General features: G+C 40.1%; 1 protein-coding gene across 1 annotated transcript; it reads right to left on the bottom strand.

Moving 5' to 3' along the window:
• Positions 1-11,344: 11,344 nt before the first annotated feature.
• Positions 11,345-17,399, bottom strand: LOC141620055 (uncharacterized). Its single transcript, XM_074437025.1, has 13 exons — positions 17,153-17,399; positions 16,961-17,050; positions 16,747-16,858; positions 16,584-16,611; positions 16,224-16,350; positions 16,030-16,111; positions 14,492-14,628; positions 13,750-13,835; positions 13,607-13,667; positions 13,430-13,494; positions 13,163-13,268; positions 12,500-12,588; positions 11,345-11,751 (listed from the first exon to the last, which is right to left on the bottom strand). Exons 1-13 carry the CDS (start codon positions 17,216-17,218, stop codon positions 11,589-11,591), a joined length of 1,212 nt encoding a protein of 403 aa, XP_074293126.1. The 5' UTR covers positions 17,219-17,399; the 3' UTR covers positions 11,345-11,588.
• Between the last annotated feature and the right edge of the window lie 10,506 nt (positions 17,400-27,905).

A 27,905-nucleotide genomic window follows, 5' to 3' on the forward strand; every position in this document is an offset into this window, starting at 1 on the left:
ATAGCTAGATCCGGAAGTAAGAACAATAAATAAACTAAACTAAGTATTTGAGAGAGTTTTCTAAGGTATCTATATTAAACCTATGTAAAATAAAGCATAAAATAACCTAGGGTACGAGTTTTGGTATTTATAGCAATACATAACCGACTTAAGGAAAGTTGCGGGAATTATAAAACTGGAAGGTTCCTCGATCGAGCCAAGGGTGACTCGATCGAGGCACCAAAGTTCAAGAACACCCAACTCTCGACATTGCGAAATTTAGTTGATTAGGTTGGTTCCTCGATCGAGTCGAGAGTGACTCGATCGAGCATGAAGTTCCTCGATCGAGTCAAGGTTGACTCGATCGAGGCACCAATTTCCTGCTTCGCGCACTGAACTTCAAACGACCGCCATTTCTTCGTTACTTGTCAGAAACAAGCGATTTTTGCGGCGTTGGAAAGCTAAGAAGATAAGCTTTCACCTCCAATTGGAATCACTTGAAAATCTGTTGTAGAACTCGAGATATGGCTCTTCAAATGAGGCACTTGTAATAAGAAGCTCTTTTCTTCGTGTTTTCTTCTTAACTTCTCTTCCTTCATTCTTATGGATTCTCGTGCCATGCTTCGTGTATCCCTTCATGCTCACTCCGCGATGCCCATTTCATTCCTTTGCTCCTCAAATGCATCATTCCTGCATTAAACATCAAAAGGCGGAAGTATTAACATTCTAACATAAAAGGCATGTAAATGATATAAACTAACACGAAAACCGTATCAAAAGTAATTAAGGGGAGGCATAAATATGTATATAATTATGACTCATCAAACTCCCCCAAACCATCTTTTTGCTTGTCCTCAAGCAAAGCAACACACAATACAAAAGTCAATCATACAAATGGCAAATAAATAACTCAGAGCTAATGTTTAATGCACATACAAATCCCAAGCTATCCATATCTGTAACAAAGTAATGACTAAAGTGTACCAATAAAACAAATTCAAAGGTACGGGAAATAGAAAACGTAGCTCAAGTCTCAAGTCACCATACTAGATACAAATGCCAAATACCTTTCGATCTTGCAAGACAAATTAGTCGGATTCTCGCGGATTCACTCATGCACTCATAAGTATATAGGGTGAGTTATATGTGAAGATAGAAAGAAGTAGAAACACTCACTCAACTTATGAAACATGCATGCAATCTAATGTGATAGGGATTTCCCAACTAATATGCAATCATCATATGTAGACAAAAGTACATGTATCAAGGACAATAAGGGTGGCAAATGGGTTAAAGGGATAGAAATGGTTTGTGCCAAAGCACGTTATGGATATGTGGAGCTAAGACGGTAGTCGCAGCGCTAACCAAAACAAAAACCAAATCTTTGATAATAAATGAACCCAACTTAGAGAAATGATCTCAACTTTACAACATATGAGAGCTAATAAATTACTCTCCAACTATGCATTAGACTCTAACAACCATCCTTTTGATCCTTGACAAAACCAAATGAAGCAATCTCTTTTCTTTTCTTTTCTCTTTTTCTCTTTTTCGATTTTTTTCTCTTTTTTTTTTTTTTTTTCTTTTTTTTCTTTTTTTTTTCTTTTTTTTGCTTCATATTTTTCTTTTTCCAACACAAGGATACAACACAATCGCTAAAAGTATTTTGCTATACCCACATGACAACAATAAGTCCTAACCCAACCATAATAGCAAAATAAACATGATAAACAAGCAACTGCGACTGTCCCGAAAAGATAGGCAAGTTCTTGGATTGTAGCTCATAGGATGTAATTTAAGATTGGCTACAAGGGTTCAAACGGGCTAACAAAAGGATAATATAAGGCTTATTTAAACGGTAAGAACCGCCTATCTACATGTACTTAGTCAAATGAAAGCAATAAAAGCATCAAGAAATCAATGTCACACTTATGCAATTTGATATTACACATTCCACAAGGAGAAACCACACTCAAGCCTAATTGACAATGAGACCAGTTTATTGATGTTTCTGGCCTTGGAAGCTCTATAGACCTCAGAATTTAAGTAGTTTACCAACGTAATTATGTCAAATCTAATCAATATAAGGCATGTCAATATGGTTAAGACTTGAATTATGAGCTTTGTTTTCATAGCTAACGAGTCAAAACAATGTACATGGACAACTATTTGGGATTCAAATGCAAAAACAATGCAATTTAACATCATTGTTATTCAATTCACCAAGACTCGACCTAAAACAAAGGAAAAACATGTTTTTGTATTTTGAAATTTTTTAATTTTTATGTATTTTTGATATAAAAGCACACAACATAATAAAAGACCCTCCCCCAAACCTAAATGTCACAGTGTCCTCATTGTGACGCCTACAGCATAGCAATCACACAAAAACCCAGCAACCTAAAGGACACAACTAACAAAAAGAATGGGAAAGAACTAGATAATACAATAAAAGAAGGTACAAGGGAAGAGAATACCGGGTAAGAGCTTATGATTCCCCCAAACCAGCTGCAAAACAGGGGTAAATAATCATCCTCGCAAATCCTATCATCGTCTGGCTACGTTATTGACCAAAAAGACGAGGTGACTCGATCGAGCCCCATGACACTCGATCGAGGAACCTTCTGTCAGCGATTTCGCATTTAAAATAAATGCGCACAGAAGTCATAATCAATACAAGTTAAAGCTCGTAACAGTAAATCAAAAAGTAGCGCATGTGCTACACACAAACATAAGTAGCACCAATAAAAAGTCCAAGCAAAGAATAAAAACAATGTAAAATTTCCTGGCTCATCAAACTCAAAATCGAATGTAAAATAAGAGCAATGTTCATCGTTCTTCAGGTCATCTTCTTGAGGAAGGAGATAAGGCACTTCGTCTGTCATAGAAGCTTCATCAAAAACTCTAACTGGCTCCTTTTTGAAAATCTCAGCTTCCAAAGCATCCAATTCAGCTTCTATTTCAACACTCTCAACACAGCTGTAAACCATCTCAGGAAGAGAATCGTCTCCATAAATCAACTTCTCTATCTCATCCACTTCCTTGCTCCATGGATATGACGCAGCAGCAGGGGCGTCATATGGATTCCTATCAAAACATAAAGCAAGACAATCATCAAAAGTAGGATCAAGAGCATTAATCATATGACAAGAAGCTTTTAAATCAGGAGGACGTTTTAAAGTATTATCAAGAACAAATCTAATAGTGTCATCCCCGACACTTGCAGTGTCAGACTACCATCCCTAACATCTATGAGTGCCCCGGCAACGGCGCCAAATTTGATAAGGTTAAAGTCGTATCACCTTAATCAAAGTAAACCTAAACTACTACTAACAAAATAGCTAGCGGTAAGTCAGGGTCGAATCCACAGGGAGGCGGTGATTATCTAGTTTGTTTATATTTAATTCCGTCTTAAGGTAACCAATTTTGGGGGTTTGATTGTTTGTATGCTAATCGACTAATTGCAAGTAAATAAAAGATGAATAACAATAATATTAAAAGTTCTAGGGATCGGGTTCACTAGGTCGTCGTCAAAGGGTAGAATTTTAATTAATTGATTGAGCAATGTATATTGTTGAAAGTCATATGATCGGTCGATTCAATATTTCTTTTAGATCTAATTTAACGTGCGGTATTATCATTAAATTATCTCTATTCAATTATCGTGGCCTATACTAGTCTTAACCGGTCGGTGATAATCCTAGTTTATGCAAGACTAATTAATCAATTCTGATCAGTAATTAACTAATTAGAAGTAGTACGATAATCAAACAACAATTAAGAGCAATTTAACAATCAATTCATAATAATCCCTTTTCTAACAACCTAGATCCCCTTTCACCCTAGATAAGAGATTTAGCTACGCATAATAGAAATAAGAACAACAATAACAATAATAAGAAACATGATTGCAAGCATAAAAGATGAACAATGAAATAAATGATTAATAATAAAGGAAAGATTAAGAACAATACCGTAAATAGCTAGATCCGGAAGTAAGAACAATAAATAAACTAAACTAAGTATTTGAGAGAGTTTTCTAAGGTATCTATATTAAACCTATGTAAAATAAAGCATAAAATAACCTAGGGTACGAGTTTTGGTATTTATAGCAATACATAACCGACTTAAGGAAAGTTGCGGGAATTATAAAACTGGAAGGTTCCTCGATCGAGCCAAGGGTGACTCGATCGAGGCACCAAAGTTCAAGAACACCCAACTCTCGACATTGCGAAATTTAGTTGATTAGGTTGGTTCCTCGATCGAGTCGAGAGTGACTCGATCGAGCATGAAGTTCCTCGATCGAGTCAAGGTTGACTCGATCGAGGCACCAATTTCCTGCTTCGCGCACTGAACTTCAAACGACCGCCATTTCTTCGTTACTTGTCAGAAACAAGCGATTTTTGCGGCGTTGGAAAGCTAAGAAGATAAGCTTTCACCTCCAATTGGAATCACTTGAAAATCTGTTGTAGAACTCGAGATATGGCTCTTCAAATGAGGCACTTGTAATAAGAAGCTCTTTTCTTCGTGTTTTCTTCTTAACTTCTCTTCCTTCATTCTTATGGATTCTCGTGCCATGCTTCGTGTATCCCTTCATGCTCACTCCGCGATGCCCATTTCATTCCTTTGCTCCTCAAATGCATCATTCCTGCATTAAACATCAAAAGGCGGAAGTATTAACATTCTAACATAAAAGGCATGTAAATGATATAAACTAACACGAAAACCGTATCAAAAGTAATTAAGGGGAGGCATAAATATGTATATAATTATGACTCATCAGTGGGCCCGCGTCCACAGTAGTAGGAAAAACCGAATTTTCATGCAAAATTACAGTAGAAATGGCGACTGAAATGTATTTTTGGCGACTACTTTCAGTCGCCAAAACATTGTACCCAAGCCAAAAGTTCCTGACCTGCCAGTGCCAAAGGCGACTACATGGCGACTGAATGTAGTCGCCAATTTGGCGACTGAAGACACAGTAGTCGCCAAATTGGCGACTAAAAAGTCAACATGGGCGACTGATTTCAGTCGCCATTTTGGCGACTACCTTGACTTTCAGTCGCCAATTTGGTGACTACTGTCAGTCGCCAATTTGCGTATTTGGCGACTATTTAGTCAGTCGCCAATTTTAGCGACTGACTTCAGTCGCCCGATTTCCATTTGGCGACTAAGTGTTGCTACTGTGCTCTGACGACCAATTTCAGTCGGTAATAACGTTTTAGCGACTGATTTCAGACGCCAATTGTAGTCGCTCGAAACAGGATTTCTTGTAGTGTATTAAAAATTTAAACTCAACAAAAGAAAGATACAACTGGTTAACAAATAACTACGGTGAGACTACTCCATGCCAAGACTCGGTGAAAGACTCGTCCCTCCAACGCACTCAGACAAGCTTCATATATTAACACCTGCTAAGACCGACTGCTCACCATAATGGATCACGGCAGACACATAACAAGAACGAAAACACAAACAAACCGCACAAGGTCAGTAACTGAAGAACAACATAACAATATAGTACAACACAAGCACCAACCTACAACACCAACGCTCCACCAATCGTGTGACTAACACAAAGGTGTAGTCCTGCCAGGTTACCAATCGCAACCGATAATCCATACCGCCAGTGGGGACTGCAGCCTTACCACCTAAGTTGTAACACCCCCTTCTTACCTGGCCAAGGTAATTGGGAGATGTTACATTCTCAGTTTCCCGAGGTAGTGAATCGGAGATACAATAAAGAAACATTTATTATAAATGACAGGTTTAGTGATTACAAACCATTAACTAATGAATAAAATACAACTCATAGTTACTATACTCATCTAACTAACTATACTCGTCTTGTGACTCGTCAAGCTCGTCCCGTCTCCCGCGTACTATCCAAACTATCTGTACCTAACCTGCTCCCCATATGACCAAAAGATATCATATGGATCGACACAGGCCACCCCAAAAGAGACAGGTGACAAATACACAGACAAAACAAACGTCAGTTTCAATAAACAAATAAAGTGCGACACGACTCAAGTATGTGAATATGCAACATGACTACTAATATGAATAAACCACTATCAACAACCACCACCACGGTATCGGGACACGCCCAGATATACCGACAACCACACTGGTACCGGGACACGCCCAGACATATCGATAACCACACTGGTACCGGGACACGCCTAGACGTACCGGGTCCGAAAGCCAACCGGATCCCCTGCCAGACGTCGTGTCTCACCCACACGAGTCCCTCCAAACTCAAGTCATTAATGTGCACATCCCTCTTGGAGTGGGAAGCTCCAAGAGGTGACCCAAGTGGAAGACGGTCTCCCAACCGCCTTCTGTCTCCTCAACAACCAAGTAACACCATCAATGATCTCCAACACAACACAACAATGACCATACATGGGAAATGCAACACAACACCAATTATATGGCTCATCACGAACTCAACCCCAACATACCATGGATAAAACTTACTCAAATACCAACATGTTATCCAAATCGACTCATACATAAATGATGATGCAAGACACATAAATATGCACCCAAAATATTGAAACCGAGTAGGATAAACCTACCTTTTAGCATTCTTAACAAGCAATCCAATTAATAAGCAAGATCCGTCTCATCCTACAATACCACATAATAACTATCACAAATCATCCTACACTATAACATAATACAAAACCCCTTATTATTACCCACTAATTACCCTTATTATACATACTAATTACTAATTAATTAACCCAAATAGAATCCCCCAAAAATTAGAGTTCATACTCGTAAGAAAAGATGGGTGTTACTTACAAAGTGGAATGGTGGAAGAGCAATGGTGGGATATCTCGTAAAGCAACCTTGAATCCTCATGGAGAAGGTGTTTATGGAGGTTTTAGAGAGAAGGGAGAGAATTTGGAGTGAGAAAGGATAAGATAGAAATGAATTAAGATATGGTCCAAAATCGCGTTTTACGGGTATTGTTCAGTGCCACTCGGTCGAGTGTCACTCACTTGATCGAGTGCCGAGTCTACTCGGTCAAGTGAACCTCACTCGGTCGAGTGCGACGCATTTCTCAGCAATGACCAGTTTTTGTAAAACAGTCATATCTCACTCGTTTCTTGGTCATTTTGGGCGTGTAACCTACCGTTGGAATCGTAAGAGAAAAAGCTATCACCTCAATTGGAATCACATCAATATCATATTTAGATATCAAGTTATGACAGTTTTAAGACGACCCTTCTATAGACGGACATTATAACAACTCCACTAAGTCTAGTATTGGTTATACTCGGCCCACTCGGTCTACTCGGTTGAGTGAACGCCTTAGAAACTACGAGGTATTACATAAGCCCCGCTCAAAACCATAGAGCGAATAACCCATGTCCATTAATGTGCACATCCCCCTTGTGACGGGAACCACAAGGGGCGAATCAAGGGCGTGAAGCTATTCCCGATGATGACTCTACGTAGCCAGGGACGCACCCCGCATACAACACAATAATAAGATTACATAATCAGAGATACCACATATACATATGACAATCAATCAATAGTACCGAGTAGGAAAACCTACCTTTAGCAATCAGCAGCAACACCGCATACATCCGTATGAAGACAAGGTAACCTCCATACCTATCACAGCCAGTAGGGAAAAGCCTATTACTAACAACCATAACCACAACGAAACCTAAGGATGATGATGATGACTTACCTATGCTCGACATTCCGGCGACACGACCTCGACTCGACACAAGTCTCCGTCCCCATGGTGTCTCCAAATCTAAAGGATCTCCAAAAGGTTGAAGGTTGGTGAGGGAGAAGGTGTATCATCGATTAGGTTTTGGGAGAAAAGAAACTGATTTGGGTTTACGACTTCACGATTTATAAATTATCGTTGAACCCGCCATACTCGATCGAGTATGTAATTTACTCGATCGAGTGGCCTCTACTCGATCAAGTCACTAGACTAGTCGATCGAGTAGCCTACGCTAGATCGAGCTCCCATATCCCAAAGGTTACTATGACGCAAGGCCGAACTAGTAAAGGCTCCAAGAGGTCTAACATGTGTCTAAGGTCAGTCAAGAGCTAGTCAACGGGTCCCTAACAGGGCGGGTATTGTATATTTTTCCAGGCTTCTGCCCACGGGTGACTCGACCGAGTTGGTGAGACACTCGGTCGAGTGCCTCTGGTATACTCGGCCGAGTGCCGGTTTGAGAGTCGTTTTTCTCGCGGTTTGATTATGATGATTAGAGAGGTTATAAAATCATTTTAATAATTCTTAAACGTCATTTGCAAAACCTAATTGCACTCTAAACACTCTCTAATCAAACTAATCACCATCTAAGCAAGGATTTGTTATTTTGGGATTTCGGAGTTATCATTTCTATTCTATTTGCGTAGTAAGTCTCGATTTCCGTTTATTATTTAGTTATGTTTGTTTAAACCCTAGATTGGGTGTTATGGGGGTATATGATTATGTAGTTGTAGTTGATTGGCATTGCATGTGTATCAATGTTTAGGTGGAGATTTCGTAGAGGAGGAGTTCTAGATCATCTTGCGCTATTTCGGAAATTTACGAATAAGGTAGAGGTTCCCTACATAGTATGATTATACAGTTAATTGCATTGGGTGTTGTTGTGATTGTTTGTGTATAGAATTGTCTTATTGTGATTGTGGTTGTTGGAGGTATTGGATTGGATATTGTGAGCCATGTCGGGAGATGGTTTTACCCCTTGTGACTCCCGTCGCAAGGGGGATGTGCACATTAATGATCTTGGGTTCGCTCGTTGCGATGAGCGGGGCTTTGATGACCACTGATGCGGTCTGGCATTGGCAGAGGTGGGTTACCTGTTGCGATGGGAACCCGGCTACTCGTTACGATGAGAGCCATTATTTGTTGTTATGGAGTTTGGAGAATGTTGGAGTATTGTTTGAGTTATCTTGTGTTGCATATACTTTTGTGTGGGTTGTGATTAATTGTGTAATTGTACTGACCCTTCAAATGTTTTTAAAACTGTGGTGATCTATTTGATATTTCCGGCAAATGGTGAGCAATGAGTCTAGCAGGTGTTGATGTTTGAGCTTGCTTGCGGGTTTGGATGGGACGTCATCGAGACCATCACATTATAGCTTCCGCTGTTATTTAGACATTCACTTGTTTAGTTGAGTTGTTTTCATTTTGGTTTTTGGAACTTGTAACCTCGTTAAACATTACTTTATATTAATGAACGTTTCTTTATGGTCAATTTGATATGTACTACCTCGGGCAACTGAGATGGTAATGCTTCCATTTGCTAAGGTGGACCTTGGTAATGCACTTTGGTAGATGAGGGTGTTACAATATTGGTCTAAAGAATCGTTGATGTCTTTAATTTATAACCCGGCAAGTGTACGGCAAAACTGTTGTAATATTGCGAGGGTCGAACCCAAGGGACAGAAAATTATGGTTCTAGAATTGTTTAACGGACTCGAGCTTAGTTCTAGCAAATAGCTTGATTAGTTGGAAGCCTAAGCTAGTGATAATTAATGCAACTAAGAAAGTATTAAAGTCTAATGATTTTACTCGATTAAAGGGGGAGCTAGGGTGTTCAGGTTCGTTAGTGTAGGCGATGGTCAATTAGTAGGCCTAAATCGTATAAATCTTTGAGTCACGTCTTCTTTTATTATTCTTTACTTTTAATATGTCTCTTTTTACTTTATAATCAGCCTTGCAAAGGTACAATCACGATACCACCACAATTGAATGATACTAGTTAACCTCGCCATAATCAACCCTGGCTGGAATATCCTGGCCGAATTCCAGCCTGCGTAAAAAATGGACAAAACAATAGGGTTTAAGGGAATGTTATGTGAGATTATGAGTTTGAGTTGGTTGTTGTGATCTGGAAATTATTGAGGGTATTGCTTCTAATCTTGTGAATATCATGTTTGACGATTTGCTTGAGTAAAAGTTCATGCTTACCGTTTTCGTTGTATGGAAATCTTAAGATCGAAAGTCGAGTTTAGTGCCAGCGCGTCACATGATTTATAGGTTTAATCTAATAAGAGCGAGAGCTTGTTAGTATCACCCTAAGAAAACCCTTGGCTCGAGAGGACGTGGCTTGACTAGGCAACACTCAACTTCTACCCAATTCCATGACTCGACTCATTTCCCACCAAATTAGTAAAACCTTGACCTTAGTCTCCTTTTATTACATTCGTTTTGGCTTGTTCAATTGATAGTTGTCTTTCATTTAGTTATATCAAAATCAAACTCTTTGTTCGACCAACACTAAAAATAAGACCGAGACTTGTAGCCTAACTTATGTCCACATAGTTCGACCTCAACTACTCTACTACGTGGTTCGGTTATAAATAATGTTTTCTTGAAGGGGAGTGCGACAAACCTTTTATCAACAATTTTGTGAGAGTTTTTTTATAACATATCTGAAAATATCAGTTTCATAATTATATTGTCCAAACATTGACCTCATAGTAAATGGGCAAAATATATTTGATTGGAGGGAGTAAAAGAGACTTGTATAAAATCATACATTTGACATAACAATAGCAATGAGTTTTTTTTACGTTGTGCTCCCCATACTGTTCTCATACCTTATTCGAGTTGCATGTTATATCTCTACACACTATTATTTATTCTGCACCATATAACAAAAAAAAAAAAAAAAAAAAAATAACTCCGTCAATTTTAATTTCTCCTTAGTATAGGCCACCCCAAACAGCAGCAATCATCGAGACGTCAAAGGTAATCACCACCGACAACGACGCACCCTTCTTATTGGTGTCTTCGTCCAACCTTTGACCAATAGCGCTACATCCTTAAGACCTTAACGATGACTTTAAGGCCCGAACAAAAATATCGTGCTACGTTATCAACAACCAACACCTACCTTGCGCTTTCGCCACCAATGACCACCCTTGCCCCCTATCATTGGCGCCAACGACTGTGTGGTAGCAGAGCAATGTTAAATCGAGGCTAGTTAGTTTGTTAAACACTTGACGATTAAAAATTTTTGAACTTTGGCTATAATGTGGAATAAATATTAGTTTGAGTACAATATGTACTCCGAAAAAAGTATAGGTACAACTTGGATAAGTCGAATGTTCACGGGCAGAACGTTAAAAGATCCTTAAATAATTTTTAAATAGAAAGTTTCAAAATACAACGTAAAATAATACAGCAAGTCAAATGACAGGAATGCCATATGAAGGGCAGTAGGCATTATAAGATGGCTTTTAGTCTGTTAAAACCAATCAAAAACTCTTTCAATCCTCTGGTAGTCGTGTCCTTCCTCGACACTCATTGCGTAAATCTCACCAACTTGGTTTGAAATGAGAAGTTGCAAAGCATGAGAAGGCAAAATTGAGGACAAAATAATCCATTATATATAATTTAGCTAACAAAATTGAAGTTAAACTCGTAACAAATTCGTTACATCTAGTGACTTTAATACTAAACGTAGCTTACATAATTATATTTTTTCCTTCCAGTATCTTTATATGATCATCAACCGATTTCAAAGTAATATATATATATATATGATCAGCATATTTGCTCAATCCAGGAGCAAAAAGTGTGGGTATCTGATATTTGCTCAATTAGCAGCTTACTCAATCTCTTGAATGATTCTTCTCTTGCGCAATGGCTGCTTTGGGGCAACTGAAGGACCGCTGTGGGCCCTTCTTCTGTCATCTTTTCTCCGTGCAGAATCGGTCATTGCACGTCTCAGGTTTTGTGCCGTGTACACTGGTTTCGGCAAATGCTTGTGCCTGTATTTATTTACATATATAGATTATCAATCTCAAAGATACACATTCAGCAAAATAAATTAGGTTAGATCTCCTGTATTTAGAACTGCGTGGCAGTTTTACAAGCTAATTTTGAGTATTTTCGTTGAGGATAGAACACAAAGGGGCAGCGACGAAACAACACACCATAAGAATAATTAGCAAGTGCATCAGCAAATAAATCTAAAATAAACAAGGAAATAAAACATCAAAACATAGTCTCAACAATCTAAGAAACAAAACTATCAGAATATCAAGACATTTCGCCATATCCAGTCATGATAATCCTCATACTCGTAAGAGTTGGGGATTTACCTACAAGCTCGCCCTCTACCAATAAGCAATTTCATTCTAACGTCATCCTCATAATCCAATTTCACTTCCAGTGTGCCCAACACCCATTTTCTATGGGGACCAAACCTCATGCTTTAGGCCTAACAATCCCTTTAGGCCTAATCAATATACTTCCACTAGGCCTAATCAATATGATTTACAAAAACGGACATAAACCATACCAATCCCTTTAGTTTGCATTCTTCGTATAATACAGAGGAAGTACATGTATTTGTTCACTTTTCTGGACACTTTCTGTTTCGTTCGTTTTGCTTTTGACCCAATAATAGAAGGGAGGGGAGAGGAAACGGAACAATATCTTTTCCTTCAAAATCTTTCGTATCTTCAAAAGATGTTAATTAGGCTTAAGAAGAAAACCGGACCACAGCAAAATTACCTTACAATAAGCTTCACTTCTGGTAGATGCTTGTAACGGTTTATTAAAGCTTCGTGATATCCATGCTTTCTTTGCTCCCTCGGCAGAAGCTGCAGTGAATAATTTTCTGTGGTTACCAACAGGGCGGCCTAAATTGATATGACTATGTCACATCTGATATGCGTTAAAACGCTAACAGTGTCTGATAATATAGGTTGTAAGCAATCCCTATGCTCAAATCGATTCACTATTCACTAGGTGTTGAGCAAATTCAGTGGCTCCTTAAAAGGTCAGTATTGTGAAAAGTAATTAACGGCTAGCTGAAGGATCACAAGAAATGTAGCAATTCTGGGTCAGCCACCCATACAAGTGCATATCAGCCACACTTAACACTAGGCTTCACGACAGAAAATGAGAACAAGATAGATAGATCAACAGCATCACCAAATTCAAGTAACACCATCTATTTTTAAGGAAAAAAAAATCGAAATCCATGCTTACGAGCAATCTCAAACAAATTAGCTTTGTAATTCATATTATTCATATTTTTCAATAGAAATATTTTTGTGATTTGGTATAGGTGTATAACATAAGCATATTTGTGCAACGGAACACCGGAGATATTCACTACATTATCTTAAAATAACAAGACATACAGTTGTGGACAGATTTTCAAATACTTACAACTCCTAATTGTTCGGATGCTTTAGCTTTCCATAGCCTCAGATTCATCTCATCACTTCCAGAGATGACATATGAACCATCACCGCTGAACTTGACACAGAATACTCTGCACATGAAAATTCAATATGACAATGCAACTTATCACCTATCAACTACTATATAAATCCCCAAAGGCAGATATAGAGTACAGAAGGCCTTAACTTTTAAGGGCCATTAACTCGTTATGTTGAATAAAATTATAGATAACAAACTCTTTAAAAAGCAAACCTTTGCATCCTCTTTGTATGATAGATTTCCCGACTATGACCGCCGTTGTAAGGAAAGATTCTAACCTAGAAACAGCAACCTCGGATTTTAGAATCACGTGCGTGAGGTGATGAGCAAGTGTTAAAAATTAATAGCAATAAAGGAGGCAACTGAAGATCAAAATGCAAACAAACTTACTGTCCTATCATACGACCCAGTAACAAATTCCCGGCCTGTGGGGGAGTAATCAATATCCATCCTGAAGAACAGCATGAACTTGTCAGTATATGAATATCCTTAATATAAAATGATGGCCTTAAGAATCCAAAGTAAACTCATACACTGCAGAGACATGATCCTGATGAACACACTTAGCCTCGCTCAGTTTTCTTGAATCAAAACTGTAGCAGTTGCAATCCTCATTTGCCTACATCATTACCATATGGCAGTAGTCAGTCAGTATCGGACAGCGCAGTTATAGGTTTACAACAGAACTCAACCCTTTGATGTGAAAGCAAGGAAGAAATGAATGAACTGTCAAAGAAAACAGCTAGGAACTATGTATGGTATCTCAGGTTATAAATATTGACTAACAAAAGAAGGAAACAAATATTTATCTCTACAGCTAGCTAGATACAAATACAACCATGATATCGTGAACCTTGGATTCATCGGCATTTTACAACCAGCCACCATAAACACAGCCAAGAGAGGAACATTTTTACACGAAAAAGCTTAGTTTCAAAAGGCACAAGTGCGTAAGGCGCACCAAGGAAACAGGGTCGCCTTTGCAAACTAATTTGTATTTAAAAATGATATTTTATGAAAGAAAATCCTTGTTTAGATTTTAGAGAGGGCTAACAAGTAAAGGAGTAACAAACAGAAAGGGGGGATAAGAGAGCTAGAAAAAAAATATATAATATGAAAATGTATAGTAGGATGAGTGGCTAGATGCCTAGATGTGTTTTATCTACGAAGGCACTGATGCATCTTCGCTAGTGCTCACGAAGCCTTAGGGCTTAAAGGCGCATGCCACATGTGTTTTTAAGCTCAGATGAAAAGGCGATAAAACATTATGCTTACCGCTGTGAAGTTTAATGGCTCCATGGGATTCCAACAAACTGAATTTGTTTGGTACATCTTAAAATTGTAAAAGGGTGGAATGGAGTTTGATACCAAGGGTGGGAGTTGGGTATGAGATTCTAGGGGGATAGAATGAAGTTAGAATCCATTGGGTATCTAACTCCATTCCAAAAGATTCCAACCAAACATTGGAATGGAGCAAATCCATTCCAACCCATTCCAAGAGAGCCAACCAAACACCCCCTTAACGAACTCCAACTACCCAACCTACCCATACCCAAACCCACCCACCAATAATAACCACCCAAACAACCCACATCCGGACATTATCAGGCCACCGTCAACACCCCCCCCCCCTCTCATCTCCAACCATTTTCAACCTCATCCACAAATCCCTCGCCTCCGCTCTAGCCATCTCCACCCTTATTCTGCCCTGCTTTCCAAGACCTAGCCATCTTCACCTCGCTATCACTCACCTACCTCTAGAATTAGGATCCTCCCGCCTCGCTCTGCATCAAGAAAAGTAGTTTGATGAGAATTGAGATGAGAACGATGGTGACGGGTTGTTAGGGGCTGTGTGGCGTAGGAAATGAGTAGTGGGTGGGTTGACTTTATTTGGTTAGAAGGGATTCCCGGCTATGGTGCTCGGACTCGCCACTTCTCCTGAAGTACCCGTGTCCGTACGACACGACACGGATACGGATACGGACAAGAAATTCGTGCCCAGGCGGCAAGAGGGAAAATGGACACTTCAGAATTAAAAAGAAAAAAGAAATAAGTGTACCTTGGGTGCTTGAGAAGATGATAGGGGATTGGAAGCCATTGATAACACGTGAAGAAGATGAAAGACTCTTATGTTTCTTTTGTTTTAATTGATTTATTATGTGGTGAGGAGTAAATTTATGGGGAAGTGGAAAATTTATTTTTTATTGTTACTTTTTACTGTCAATATTGGAGGGGAACCCACATGCTTTTAATTTTATGGGGAATTCACATGCTTTTTGTTCAAATATCCAAAGTATATTTTTAACACACTATTACTTTTACCAACCTACTTGCTTTTGGCATTGAAATTTTTTACTCTTCAGAATTTTGGACACATGTTGACCGTATCCAAATATGAAAATTGGATACATTGACCGTGTCCAAATAATGCCGTATCCGTTAGTTATTCGTGTCCTCGTATCCTTGATTTTACGACTTTAAGTGTCGGTCACAAGGATTCGTATCCGTACCCGAGTCCGAGCACCATAGATTCCCGGGCTGGCTGGTGGTGTGGGATAGTTAAGGGATTATTTGGAGTGCGTAGAGGAAGGATGAGGGTGGTCATGGCTGAGGAGGGTTGAGCTTCTGTACCACAATTGAGGTGGTTGATTGACTTTGATGGGCTGGATTGGGGAAGGGAAAGCAGATGGGACACATGGGAGTGGGTTGCTGCTTTGGTTGGGGAAGAAGTGGGCTGGAGGATGAATGTTGAGGGTGAATTGGTACATATGGTTTCTACCAAAAACTTTGTGCCAAAAACACATGTATACTACCATGTGGAACAGCGGAAGTATATAATTTCAGGTCAATCGCTCCTATGACTCTATGAGTATGATTCAAAAGATCATTGTTTACCTAAGATCATAAGCTTTTTTTAAAAGCATATAAATCATAGAATTTGGAAACGTAGAGCTAGAAAAAAGGCAAGTGATATGACACCTTGCTTTTGAGATAGCTAATGACATACATTTAAGCTTGAGGCCTTGATTACACAAGAAACAGGGGTAAGGCTCGTAATTGTAAGCAGACCAGCTGGATCATAAATGAGCATCTTACTTCTATGTTCTGAACTCCTAAAGGTAAACTCGGGTACTCTAGCATTTTACCATATCATGCTATCAATCAAAAATAAGTAAAGGATAACTGAGATAACGTGCTGTCCAACACAGAATTTCAGTACATCTAGTAAGAACAAAACCGAACTAATATCCAAAATCACCAAAGCATATAAAGCACGAAAATGATAAGTGACTCTAGACTCTATGGACAAAGACTCCACTAATGTCTGCTTGTATTAGTATGATGACATAAACTAGGGTTAACATACCTGGAAGATAGATCCCAAAGCCGGATTTCTACACAAAAAGAGAGAGACAAAGAGACCAAAGCATCAGATAAAAAGCAGCCAGCATGATACATATAAGCAAAGATTATCTCACTTAAACGTGACAGCTAGTGAGCCATTGCGACCAAAAAGAAAAACAAGTTACCTCCGTCCATAGAACCCGAAAAAATTCCTTTCAAGTGATGTGGGTTCTTAGCCATACACGAAATAGCCTCACAATGTCCTTCCATTGCTCCAACAAACGGCCTGGCAAATATCTGTCAAAACTCCGATATTCACATTACGACTAAACTACAGCACCCATCAAACATACGAAACGGATTAAAAAGCGTGGCAATCAAGTCGATAAAGTAAGATACCTTATCCAATTTAGCAGCATTAAGAGCACGAGTATACTCAATTGCCTTCTCTTGAGGCCGAAGACTGGGATCCAAATTGCGAAACACCCTCTAAATTATGATTCCATGAACACCACAATTAAATTAAAAATCAGAATGAATAAACATCTAGTTTGAACATAAAATTGAGAGGAAAAAAGAGATGGAAATAACCTGAAGGTCTTGACTTCGTTCTTTGGTGAATTCGTCAGTAGAACGAGAAATCACTTTTAACCTCATCCTTTGATTTTTGTGATAAACCCTAACCAGACAGATAAACCCCAGTAGAAAGAGGGAGACGGAAGCAAGAAAATAAAGTTTACGGAATTCAAAGTATCACGCATAAACTCACTAGTAACTATTGATATTTGCTCCTTCCATAAAACTTTATCGAATTCTTTATACCCCTTCTCTTAACTTTTTTTTTTAAATAGCGTTATTACCTTTCTATAATTAAACCGGGGTGGATGAGGATTTGACTAAAGAAGTGGCATATCCAAAAAAAAAAATTATAGACAATATCTATCTATAAATAATATTAAATGATTAGATTGAAGAGCCCACGTGGCAAGATAATAGAGCCACCAAACTAAAAGAATAAGAGTTGCTCAAAAATTTCCTGCTCAATTGATTGACAAATATGGTGGGCCCACATTAAAATTATTGATTTTAATTTATTGACTAAAGATTGCATCCACAAAATAAAATATTACAATCAAATCAAATGTCAACTAAAAATAGGCTTAACACTACCATTATTCACGCTTAATATACCCGTAATATACTAATTTGTTCTTTTTTAAGTTGAGGGTTGGAGTTGATAAGGTTTCAATTTTATTGTCATTTTTTTCTAAAATAAATTGTCCTCTTTTTTTTTTCTTTAAGTTAACTAATATTTATTAATATGGGTTGTTCTTAATAAATTGTCCTCAATTTTATTGAGGGTTGGAGTTAATATGGGTTATTAAAAATAAAAGAAAAAAGAATATAGGGGTAAATAATATTTTTCTTTTTTGAAAACGGGGTAAATAGTATTTTTAATTGTTTGTAAATAATCCTTCTAGATGTGTCGTATACTGTTTATATATATTTCTGTTATAAGGTCAATATGCGTTTTATAATAACAGAGTGTTGGCCATATATTAGATTATGTTATTCCATAATGGTCAGCTATCATTATTTTTAATAATAAAAATAGGTTCACACAAAAATAACTTAATCTAAAAGGCCTTTGAATAGTAAACTTTTTTTTGTATAATTTTACTAACATTATAATCAATACATTACAACATACTATTATAATTACTAATTTTTACAAGCTCAATTAATTTAACCCTCACAAATGTCGTGCTTTAGCACGGGATCTCAACTAGTAGAGCCACTAATCTCATATCTTTTCTCTAAGGGTAGTTACTGAACAATTAAAAGATTAGATTGAAGAGTCCACGTGGCAAGATAATAGAGCCACTAATCTCATATCTTTTCTCTAAGGGTAGTTACTGAACAAAGATAAAAGTAAAACATTCAACACTGAAATTAATGTGTGGCTTTTTATCTCATCTTAAACATTTAACATTATGAAATGAATGTGTGGCTCTTCATCTCATCTTAGCTTTTCCACAAAAAAGTTCCTAACGATCAGTCCAAAATAAAATGCATAAACACAGTAAATTAAAAGAATATCCCTGTCCTTTCATATAGTTGTAGTTTATCTAACAATTCTTCTTCCGTTTCCTATGATCTTTGGATCTTCCTCATATTTACTCACATTAAAGGTTGGTAAAGCCTTTCTGTATTCTTATCTTCTCCCTTTATCTCAGCATGACCCTATTTTTTATACCTTATTCGAATTTCAATGCAATCTCCCATTCTTTCGCATACATGTGATTTTCAAAAACTATCAAGTAAAATTGATCGGGATATTCTTCTAGATTGCTCTTGCTAATATACTTGGAATGAATTGCAGGGAATGATAAAAAATGACATTAAAGGATATACGTACATGGATCTTACAACTGAGGTAAGCTTTAATGTCCTACAGAAATAAGGAGTAGTATCATTTTGTTTCCAAGCATGAACTGCTTTCTATTTCTTAATTGTTGGACTTCGTCTTGATTAGTGGTTTGCCGCATGTAGGAATCGACTGGTTTTTGGTACTGATTTTTCAATATTGTGATGACTTTTTAGATGTCCACCCTAAAATGATCTTAATGTCATGGTACTCCCAAATACTTCATTTTTAAAATAGTCAAGATGTATATATGCTGTGTTAATCATGATTGTCATTACCTCATGTTTAGTATTTGTTATTTGCTTTGAGTTGCTCATCTGCATTGTTTAAGTAGTGATGGGGATGTTCATTAGGTTGATACGAAGGTTATCATATGGGTAGATGCAATCCCATGTAATTATTCAGAGCATTAATGGCTTAGCTAGAGGAGTAACAAAAAAGCAAAGGGCAAGGACATCTAGATTATGATGGCTTGAGACTTCTCAATCTTAGACCTTTCAGCTCGATCAGGTGGTGTGAGCAACACTATCGAAGAGTAGCAGTTTATTAAAGGTGCTTCTCTTCTACTAAATTTTTCTTTGTGATGCCTTTTTCATTTTCATTGTTACCAGTTAAGAGTTACTCGGAACTACCTACTCACACATGCATACAAGTAATATATTAACCGGATCCAATCTATACTATGGAGTTTCTTATAAAAACATTATATTATGCGGCGTTTAACTGCTATTTACCAGTCACGTTGCCTTATCATATAACATGAATTAACTATAGGCTATTCAAGTTAATTCCCGTCTTATCTCTAATTTCGAGTTTTCGACTATTGTCAATCACCACAGCTAAGGCAGATGAAAGGCTAAGACACGAAGCAAGTTGTGGACAGCGGGCCGCCCACGGGGGCGCTTGGTGAGAAACGAGACAAGCGTTTGCATTTTGTATGGAGTCGCCACCAATTTTTATGGGAAATTGGAACCGTTCGAATACCTCGTGTCATGTCAAGACACAAAGTAGTGACATGAACACTAAGCAATCGTTACCCTTAGCATTCTATGTCTAGAATGACTCTCGTGGATGCCAATGAACACGGGTGCTCACGGAGATCTGGAGTAAGGGGTGAGGGTACGTATTAGGAAGCTCTTTTGATCGAACACCTAATCCCGCCCGCCTCGATAGCGGCCTCTACTAATGATTAGGGAAGTTATTCATACTCGATATATCGTCGGCTATATGCATGCAATGCAACATCCATAGATTAATCCTAACATATGAAGATTTAACTAAGTCGGTTGACACGTAATTAGCATACAATTGGGTCGAAGTAGGATTTAATGCTCATTTACATGTGAAAGCATACAAATGATGAAAGAAATACAATAAATTATAAATTACAATAATGGAAAATTACAATAATTACATGGAATTAGGCGATTTATGTCGAAAATACCTTTAAAACGGATAATTTGAGAGAAAGGAACAAAGGAATAAAAGAAATAAATCACGAACAAGTCAGAAGGTGATATTACGGATACTAGTTAGTAAATACGTAGACTAATTAAACTAGGTCAAGGCAGAAAAGGAGTTGTGACGTAACTCATCTCGAACAAAGCAAGAGATCGCGCCCTCGGAAGAGGCGCAGCGATTCTGCGTCAAGGGTGAGTTCGTGAAGTTTGAATCGCAAATCGTTAATGTCGATTGGTGATTTTAAGGATTGATTATACTATTTACTCGGATGAAAGTGATTAATGATTAATTGCATGTGAATGATGGTCATAAAAGCGATAAACACGAATGAGACGGATGTGAATGAATTAATTACATGATGAAACGATGTTAATAAATGAGTCCTCTATTGAAATAAGTCAATTAGACTAAATACGACGGATATACAACGAATACGTGACGAACATGCGACTAAACAGATTAAACTATATCAATGACGAATTCCAGAAACTCAATATGAACAAATTGAACCTCTAAAGTCCGGGTTTGAATTTAATGACGAAAACCCATAAATATGGATTATTTAGGATTTAAGTCGGATTTATGATGATTAAACATGCTAATGAATGATGAATTATATGATGCAATATACATGTGAATTATATACTATTACGACGAAGAATTAACAGACGAACAAATAACAAATAAAAAGAAACGAAAATACAGAGGACGAGGAAGAAGAAAAGAAGCAGGAACTGCGGCAGCCTCACGAAGAGGCGCGGCAGAATCGCGCTCCTTGGAAGAGGCGCAGCGATTCTTTGCGTCTTTTCTCGACGTCATCTCTACCGGAAATCCGCAAAAAGAGTTTTAAAGCACGGTTTTAGAAATCGGTTTTAATGGTGTTTTCGACATAAATCTTACAATGGTGATACGATAAATAAAATACAATAAATAAAAGAGGAATATACACCTCGGACTTACATGTTGTGAAACGAGATGAACTAAGATATCGATTAGTGATGCTCGACGCGAATGCAAAGAAAGTGCCCTCGTAAGAGGAAAACGATTGATTAATTAAAGTTGATTGAGTGTAGTTGGTCAAATTGGTCGGTCATGCAACGGAGAGGCTGGTACCCGGAAAGATCCGAGCTTACGTGGTCGAAAGTTCAAGCACGTAGGCGCCAAATAGTAAGAACGAAGTCTAGAATGCAAAGGGAGAAGAGAAGGGCGGACACTCGCGTGAGAAATATGAGGAACGAAGGCTCCTATTTATACTAATCACGTGAAGGAATAGGGTTTAGGAGACTCTTTGGAAGTGAATCTCGGAAAGATATAAAAAAGATACGTAAGACATGCAAAGAAGGGCTCGGGAAAAGGCGCAGCGACCACTGCGTCCCTTGGAAGAGGCGCAGCACTGCCGCGTCTATTCCCGAGGAGGTTTCCTCCGCTGAAGAAAGATTTCGCGTTTGAGTTATGGTAGGACGGAAATAATTCGATTATCTTATGAATATTACGGGATATTATTTGCCAAAAGATAAAATTTGTGAAATATGGAATAGAAATATCCGGAACATTCCGAACATTCCGACTCGGGATTTAACAGATTATCGAAAATGGAGACGGTTTTTTACCCGGACCGAATGTACTCAAATTCGCCAAAATGACCGTATCGGGACGTAGATGACAACTAAGAGGTAGACATTAATATTTGAGCAATCACTTGACGATAATCTTACGAACTGTCACAAATCGTTCCGCGTATCAAACATGCGGCCCAATCATCACCGGGTGGTTTGCGGGAGGTGCAGAAATGAGGTATCTACAGAGCCCCCACTTTGACTGAGGCTTGGACAAGGCGAAAGTCAAAGTATAGCCATCAGGACAATCGAAGATTACAACTTGACGACTATGGCGACGCGAGGCGGCTCAAGGGGTCCGAACCAAGGACATGTCGTCGGGAACATTTTAGAGTCCGTCGACTATCGGGAGGGTCGTTTAAAGTCCATTAGACTACGTAAGGAAGCTCTTGACCATAAGAAGAGACCATACCCGAGATACCCCTGGGTGAAACGGGATCAAGACGCTTCGGCAAAACTCTTTGGTCCGAAGATAACTTGGTGTCCGAAGACATTAGGGTCTGAGGAACACGAAGGAACTTCTTTCTCGAGATGCCTAGGGAGAATGACACCCCTGTCGAACTCCGTGAAGAATAAATATCGAAAGCAGCAGGACGTCGGTAGAAACTGCTGGGGAATCCGCTTGCGTCGGTCTCAAGCGAACTCTTGCAAAACTTGAGGTTGAATCTGCTTGCGTTGGTCTCAAGCGAACTCTTGTTGGGGAATATATTGACGATTAGGAACATCTTGATCGTCGTGGACGAAATCTTGAGTGAGCAATACTGCAAAATACCGCTGCGCTGGATAAATATTTTGACGACTAGGAACATCTTGATCGTCATGGGCGAAATCTTGAATGAGCAATACTGCAAAATATTGATGTGCTGGGTAAAGATAAATAATGATATGCAACAGCCCGCTGTTGGCTGGTGAAATGCGGGCCGGAACGAAAGAAAATCGTCGAATGGGCCAAAAGAGTAAAATAGCATCGAGGAAGAGGCGCACCAAAGATGGGCCCACAAATAACGAATTTACAACGAATTTTTGAAAATCCGTATGGAGGGAACACAAAGGAAGAGGCGCAGCAAGAGCTGCGTCTCTTGGAAGAGGCACAGCGCCTGCTGCGTCTTTTCCCCAATTTGGCTATTCTGCGTAAAAACGCGAAATCAGAGGGGTTTTGTTTCATTATTTCGAAACACAATTCTTGCCATTTCTCTCTCAAATCTTCACCATTTCCGCCAAGGTTTGATTCAAAAGCTTGCTTTAAACATGGCTAATCGAGGTATGTATCTTAGTCTTGCATTAATCTTCTTCATTTGTCGAATTTGGAGCCGCGAAAATTAGGGTTTTCGACCCTTTTGATCGAAAATTTGGGGCTTTTCCCCCAAATGGATTTGCCTTGTCAAATTGACACTAGAAACGGATAGTAGGTGATGTTAGGAACATAACCATGTGTTTGCTTCGAATTTTCATCAAGTTTTGAGCCTTTGAATGAATTTTGAGACGGTTTTACAGCTAGACCGTAAATTGCTTCGAAAATAGCCCTAGGATTGCCCATTTGCGATGAAATTTGATATTTGGGATCCTTGGATGATGGGTAAACTTCCTACCATCTCGGAATTTTGGTTTGTGACAACTTTTTCAGGACACCTTTCTAGGGCATAATCGCCGTTATAACGAAATGCTGCCGAATTTTCGACTCGAACCCAGAACTAGGCTTTGAACTGGACTTGACTTGACCCAATTTACCACATGAGTGATTGGGTTGGTGGGAATGTGGCCAAGGATGGCACGAAAGGAGTAGTTCCAGAGCTTTGAAGGCTCGAAAATCCCTTAACAAAGGCTCGTCGTCATGTGACGCGGCCTGAATTTACTTTAATGTTGCAGGTGATGAGGCTTCTACTTCTGGGAGAGCTCCCATGGAGATAGACGTCGTTATCTTGTTGAGGAGGCTTTAGAGAGGCTTTCACCGTTGCGGTGATGGCTGCTGGAGACGAGACTCACGAGGAGGAGGCCGCCGAGGAGGAGGAGGCCCCGAGACGGGCCAACGTCGGGCGAGGAGGCCGTCAGCTGAGAGGAGCTCCTGCGTGGGCTGAGACCTGGGAGAGTAGGCACCTTGTGTGGGTCGGGCAGAGGGTCACCCGTCCTACAGACGGTGAAGAGCTTGGTAAATAAGAATTCACCACTCATTATTCATCCTCTTTCGTTCTTTTTGTCCAAACTTCTTTCAAATTTCAGTCAAAACTAAAGATAGCTTTGTTTCAAATCATAATAGGAGGTTGGGAACATCAGGTCGTTCTCAGGTTACACGACAGCGATGGAGCACTACGAGCGGCTGTCGGCGGAGGAGAGGGCCATGATCGAGCGTGGAGCGTTCGGTCCTCCGGTTCGTGTCCCGGAGGGATATCGTGAAGAGGAAGTTGCGGGCTAACCTTAGCCTGGTCCGCGCTTTCTTGGATCGATTTTGGGATACGACTTCCACGTTTCACCTACCTTTTGGTGAGGTGGGAGTCACTTTGGAGGATTACGGCATGATTTCTGGTCTGCCGTGCGGGACCGAGGAGATGGTGTGGCCGGAGACTGCTATGAGGGCGGATTCGGCCGAGGCGAGGCGATTGATCGCCGAACTTGTCGCCGAAGGTCTGTTGCGATCGGGTTTGGTACCCGTGACTTACGTCCGAGACTACTTTGCGGGGAAGACCCCGGCTGGTGACGATCGACGAGAGGGAGACAGCTCCTCCTCCTTGTACTGGTGAGCGTAGGGGCTCGCTCCGTGGCTTTGGTGGTTCCTGTCTTCGATTTACCTCGGAGACAAGGGCGAGAGGCTATCGACGAAGCTTCTTCCCTTCCTTTCTGACCTGAGTTCCCTAGGGCGTTGGGACTGGGTCACTGCTGGTTTTGCGGTCCTCATCCGCTTTATGAGGGCCATGGTTCGTCCGGAGTTGATGGAGAAGGGGACTTCTCCTGGCGCTGTCGGACCTGGACTACTGTTGGAGGTATGAACCTTCCTTTTTCATATTAATAGCAAATTCCTTTCTTTATCGAATCACGAAAGATCGTCATTGATTATTCTGTTTTACAGGCGTGGGTGTACTCTTACTTCCCGAGTCTCGCGCCCAAGAGGACGGAGCCGTTGGAGAGGGCCTATCCCGTGGTGAGGGATTGGGTCATGTGCCGGACGAAGAGCAAGCGTTCTTCTCACAACGTCTACCGGCGGGATGTGAACGCCCTTCAGCTGAGCAGCGTGAGTATCCCATTTACTCTTTTTATACTTTGCTTTTAATTGATCATAGGAATGATTTTTGCCTTCGTATTGTCGCAGTGGGTGCCCAGACCTTGGGCGGAGTACGCTAGAGCGCCTCCTTTTGTCGCTGAGGTCCTTCGACCTAGGGAGCCCGAGCTCTTGTTGTGGACGTCGATGGGTCCCTGTGTGGTATCCGGGCGAGCGTTTGGCTCGTCGGTGCTCGGGACGCGCGTTGACGGTTCCCCCGATCCTCCCCAGACGATGTTTAGGAGCCTTCGAGGCCGAGAGGGAGGCGGACTTGGGCTGGTGCCAGTGGCGACGACCTTCTTCTCCCTGGCGAGGACTACTCGGCGTTCCTCTACGGGAGGTTGGCGTACTGGCCGGTAGTGGTGAGTATCTTTTACTTTTTTGCTTGATTTGATTTAGAGAATTGCGACGAAAGATCATCGATTAACGAGAGCTATTTGTCTTTGCAGGAGGTCGAGGCGGCGGGCATCGAGCCCCCAGAGTATCCCGAGACCCTTGAGTACACTGACGCGACCGGGAGGACGACGATCTCCGAGTTGCGTGACTTTGACGTAGCTGTGACGGATGCTGGCCTAGACGACTGGCAGCATCTGATTCGGAGGGTAAGCCTCTTGTTTATATAACTTTTGTGTAAGAACACATTTGATTGAACTTTGTTCAATTTGCTGAGAATCTCTTTTAAAAATGCAGGTTGCGCCGTCCCGGTTCGTGGCACTATGGAGGGTGGCCAACCGGCTGCGAGCTACTGCCATCAAGGCACTCGTCGGTGGTCGAGGTCGTCAGGTATGAACCTCATTTGATTTCTTTTGATTTTTTGATTTCCGATTTTTGATCTTGCTTGAATTGATTGACATGAGCCAATTTCTTGTTTACAGGGTGACCGCGAGCTGGAGCGAGAGTTGCCCGATCCCGGGAGGAGACCGCCGCTTCTTGCCGAGGGAGCTCGAGTATCGAGACGCCGAGAATGCCGTTCTTGCGCCGAGTTGCGAGTTGGAGGGCGCCCAGAGTAGTTTGTGTGGTTTTGTAGACTTGTACATTTTGGACATTTGATTTTGAAACATTTTTGGACTCTGTTTGGGGCGCAAGCCCCCAGTTTGCTTGGACTTCTGTACTTTATTCGCGGTGCAAGCCCCCAGTTTGCTTGTACAGTTGCTCTGTCTGGTGTATATATGGTGGCTCGAGTGCCTTTTCTTTTGGGTTGTGTTGCTTGTACTGCAGTTAGTTCTTGAACAGTTTGGTAGACAACGGTTTATGCCGTCATGCTGCCGAAATTTACATGGAAATTACGCAAAACATACATTTTATATACATATGGCCTCAAATCAGCGCAAAATGAGACTCAAACGAGCACAAGGAAAAGCAAAAAATTTGCCGGAAATTACCGGACGGTAGGGAGGGTTACCCCCTAAAAAAAAGAAAAAAGGAAATTTGTAAGTTAGAGATGTGAAAATGTTGAAAGTCGTTAAAAATGAAAACAAAAGAAAATTATTTCCTAAAAAAGAAAATGAAATTTATTTCCTAAAAATAAATGAATGAATTAAAATAATGATAAAAAAAGAATTAAGTGTGATGAAAATGGCGAAGGTGTCGACGTCGCCTCGAAATGCGTGCCCGCGAATTTAGGAAACTTGAAACATGGTAAACTGCTCGTATTTACCAAAAATAAAATCCCGTAGGAATAGGAAATTATTCGTTATAGAATTAGGAAAGATCCAAACGCGGAAATCACAGAAAGTGAGCCTGGGGAAGAGGCGCAGCATGAGCTGCGTCCCTTTGAATAGGCGCGGCAGTCTTTGCGCCCTGTTCCTAAGCCGGTCTGTTCTGGCGGATTTTTGGAAACAGCAATTAGTATAAATAGAAGCGTCGATGGAGCTTTAATTCACACAATTCTTCCGTCTCTTCCTCGTCTATTCACATAAAATTCTCAAAATAAATTTTCAAGAGAAAATTGTCATCATGAATACTTTGGAGATCCGCTTGAAGGAATGGACCAACGAGTTTTCGAATACGGAGAAGCATGACATGGGTGCTTATAACCTTGGATCTTTATTGAGTTTGAAACTCATTAAGATAGTAAAACCGTTCTTGGATGCTTGCCTTGACTATTGGGACCCGAATTATCATGTTTTCGCGTTCCCGGGAGGTGATATTTGCCCATTTCGAAGAAATTGTCGCTATTGGTGGGTGGGACCCGAACATTTACCCGCCATTCCTTCCACTTCACAAGGGTATAAGAGCAAATTCAGAGACTTGCTTGGACCGACTAGACTTGAGGTGGATCGCTTAGTTACCCCGAAAGGCGTGAGAATGTTGGACTTTGTAGACCGATTCATTAACGGGCCGACCCTCTTGTTTCCCATGTTGCGGGGAGGAGGGCATTTGGTTTTTGTTTCGCACGTGTATGTCTTCCAAGGACATGTTGACGAAGATTTGCGAGGTGATCCCCGTCTTTTGGGTCTTATTGAGCAAATGGAGTCTGCAGAGCCCACTTGTTTATGCTTAGGGAGATTATCTTGGGTTTGGATAATAGGAAATCCAACCGCGATCTGCCGTTTTTGGGGAGTCCCATCATTTTGCAGGTAAAAGACA

This window comes from Silene latifolia, chromosome X, assembly GCF_048544455.1.
Source record: "Silene latifolia isolate original U9 population chromosome X, ASM4854445v1, whole genome shotgun sequence".
Lineage (NCBI taxonomy): Eukaryota > Viridiplantae > Streptophyta > Magnoliopsida > Caryophyllales > Caryophyllaceae > Silene > Silene latifolia.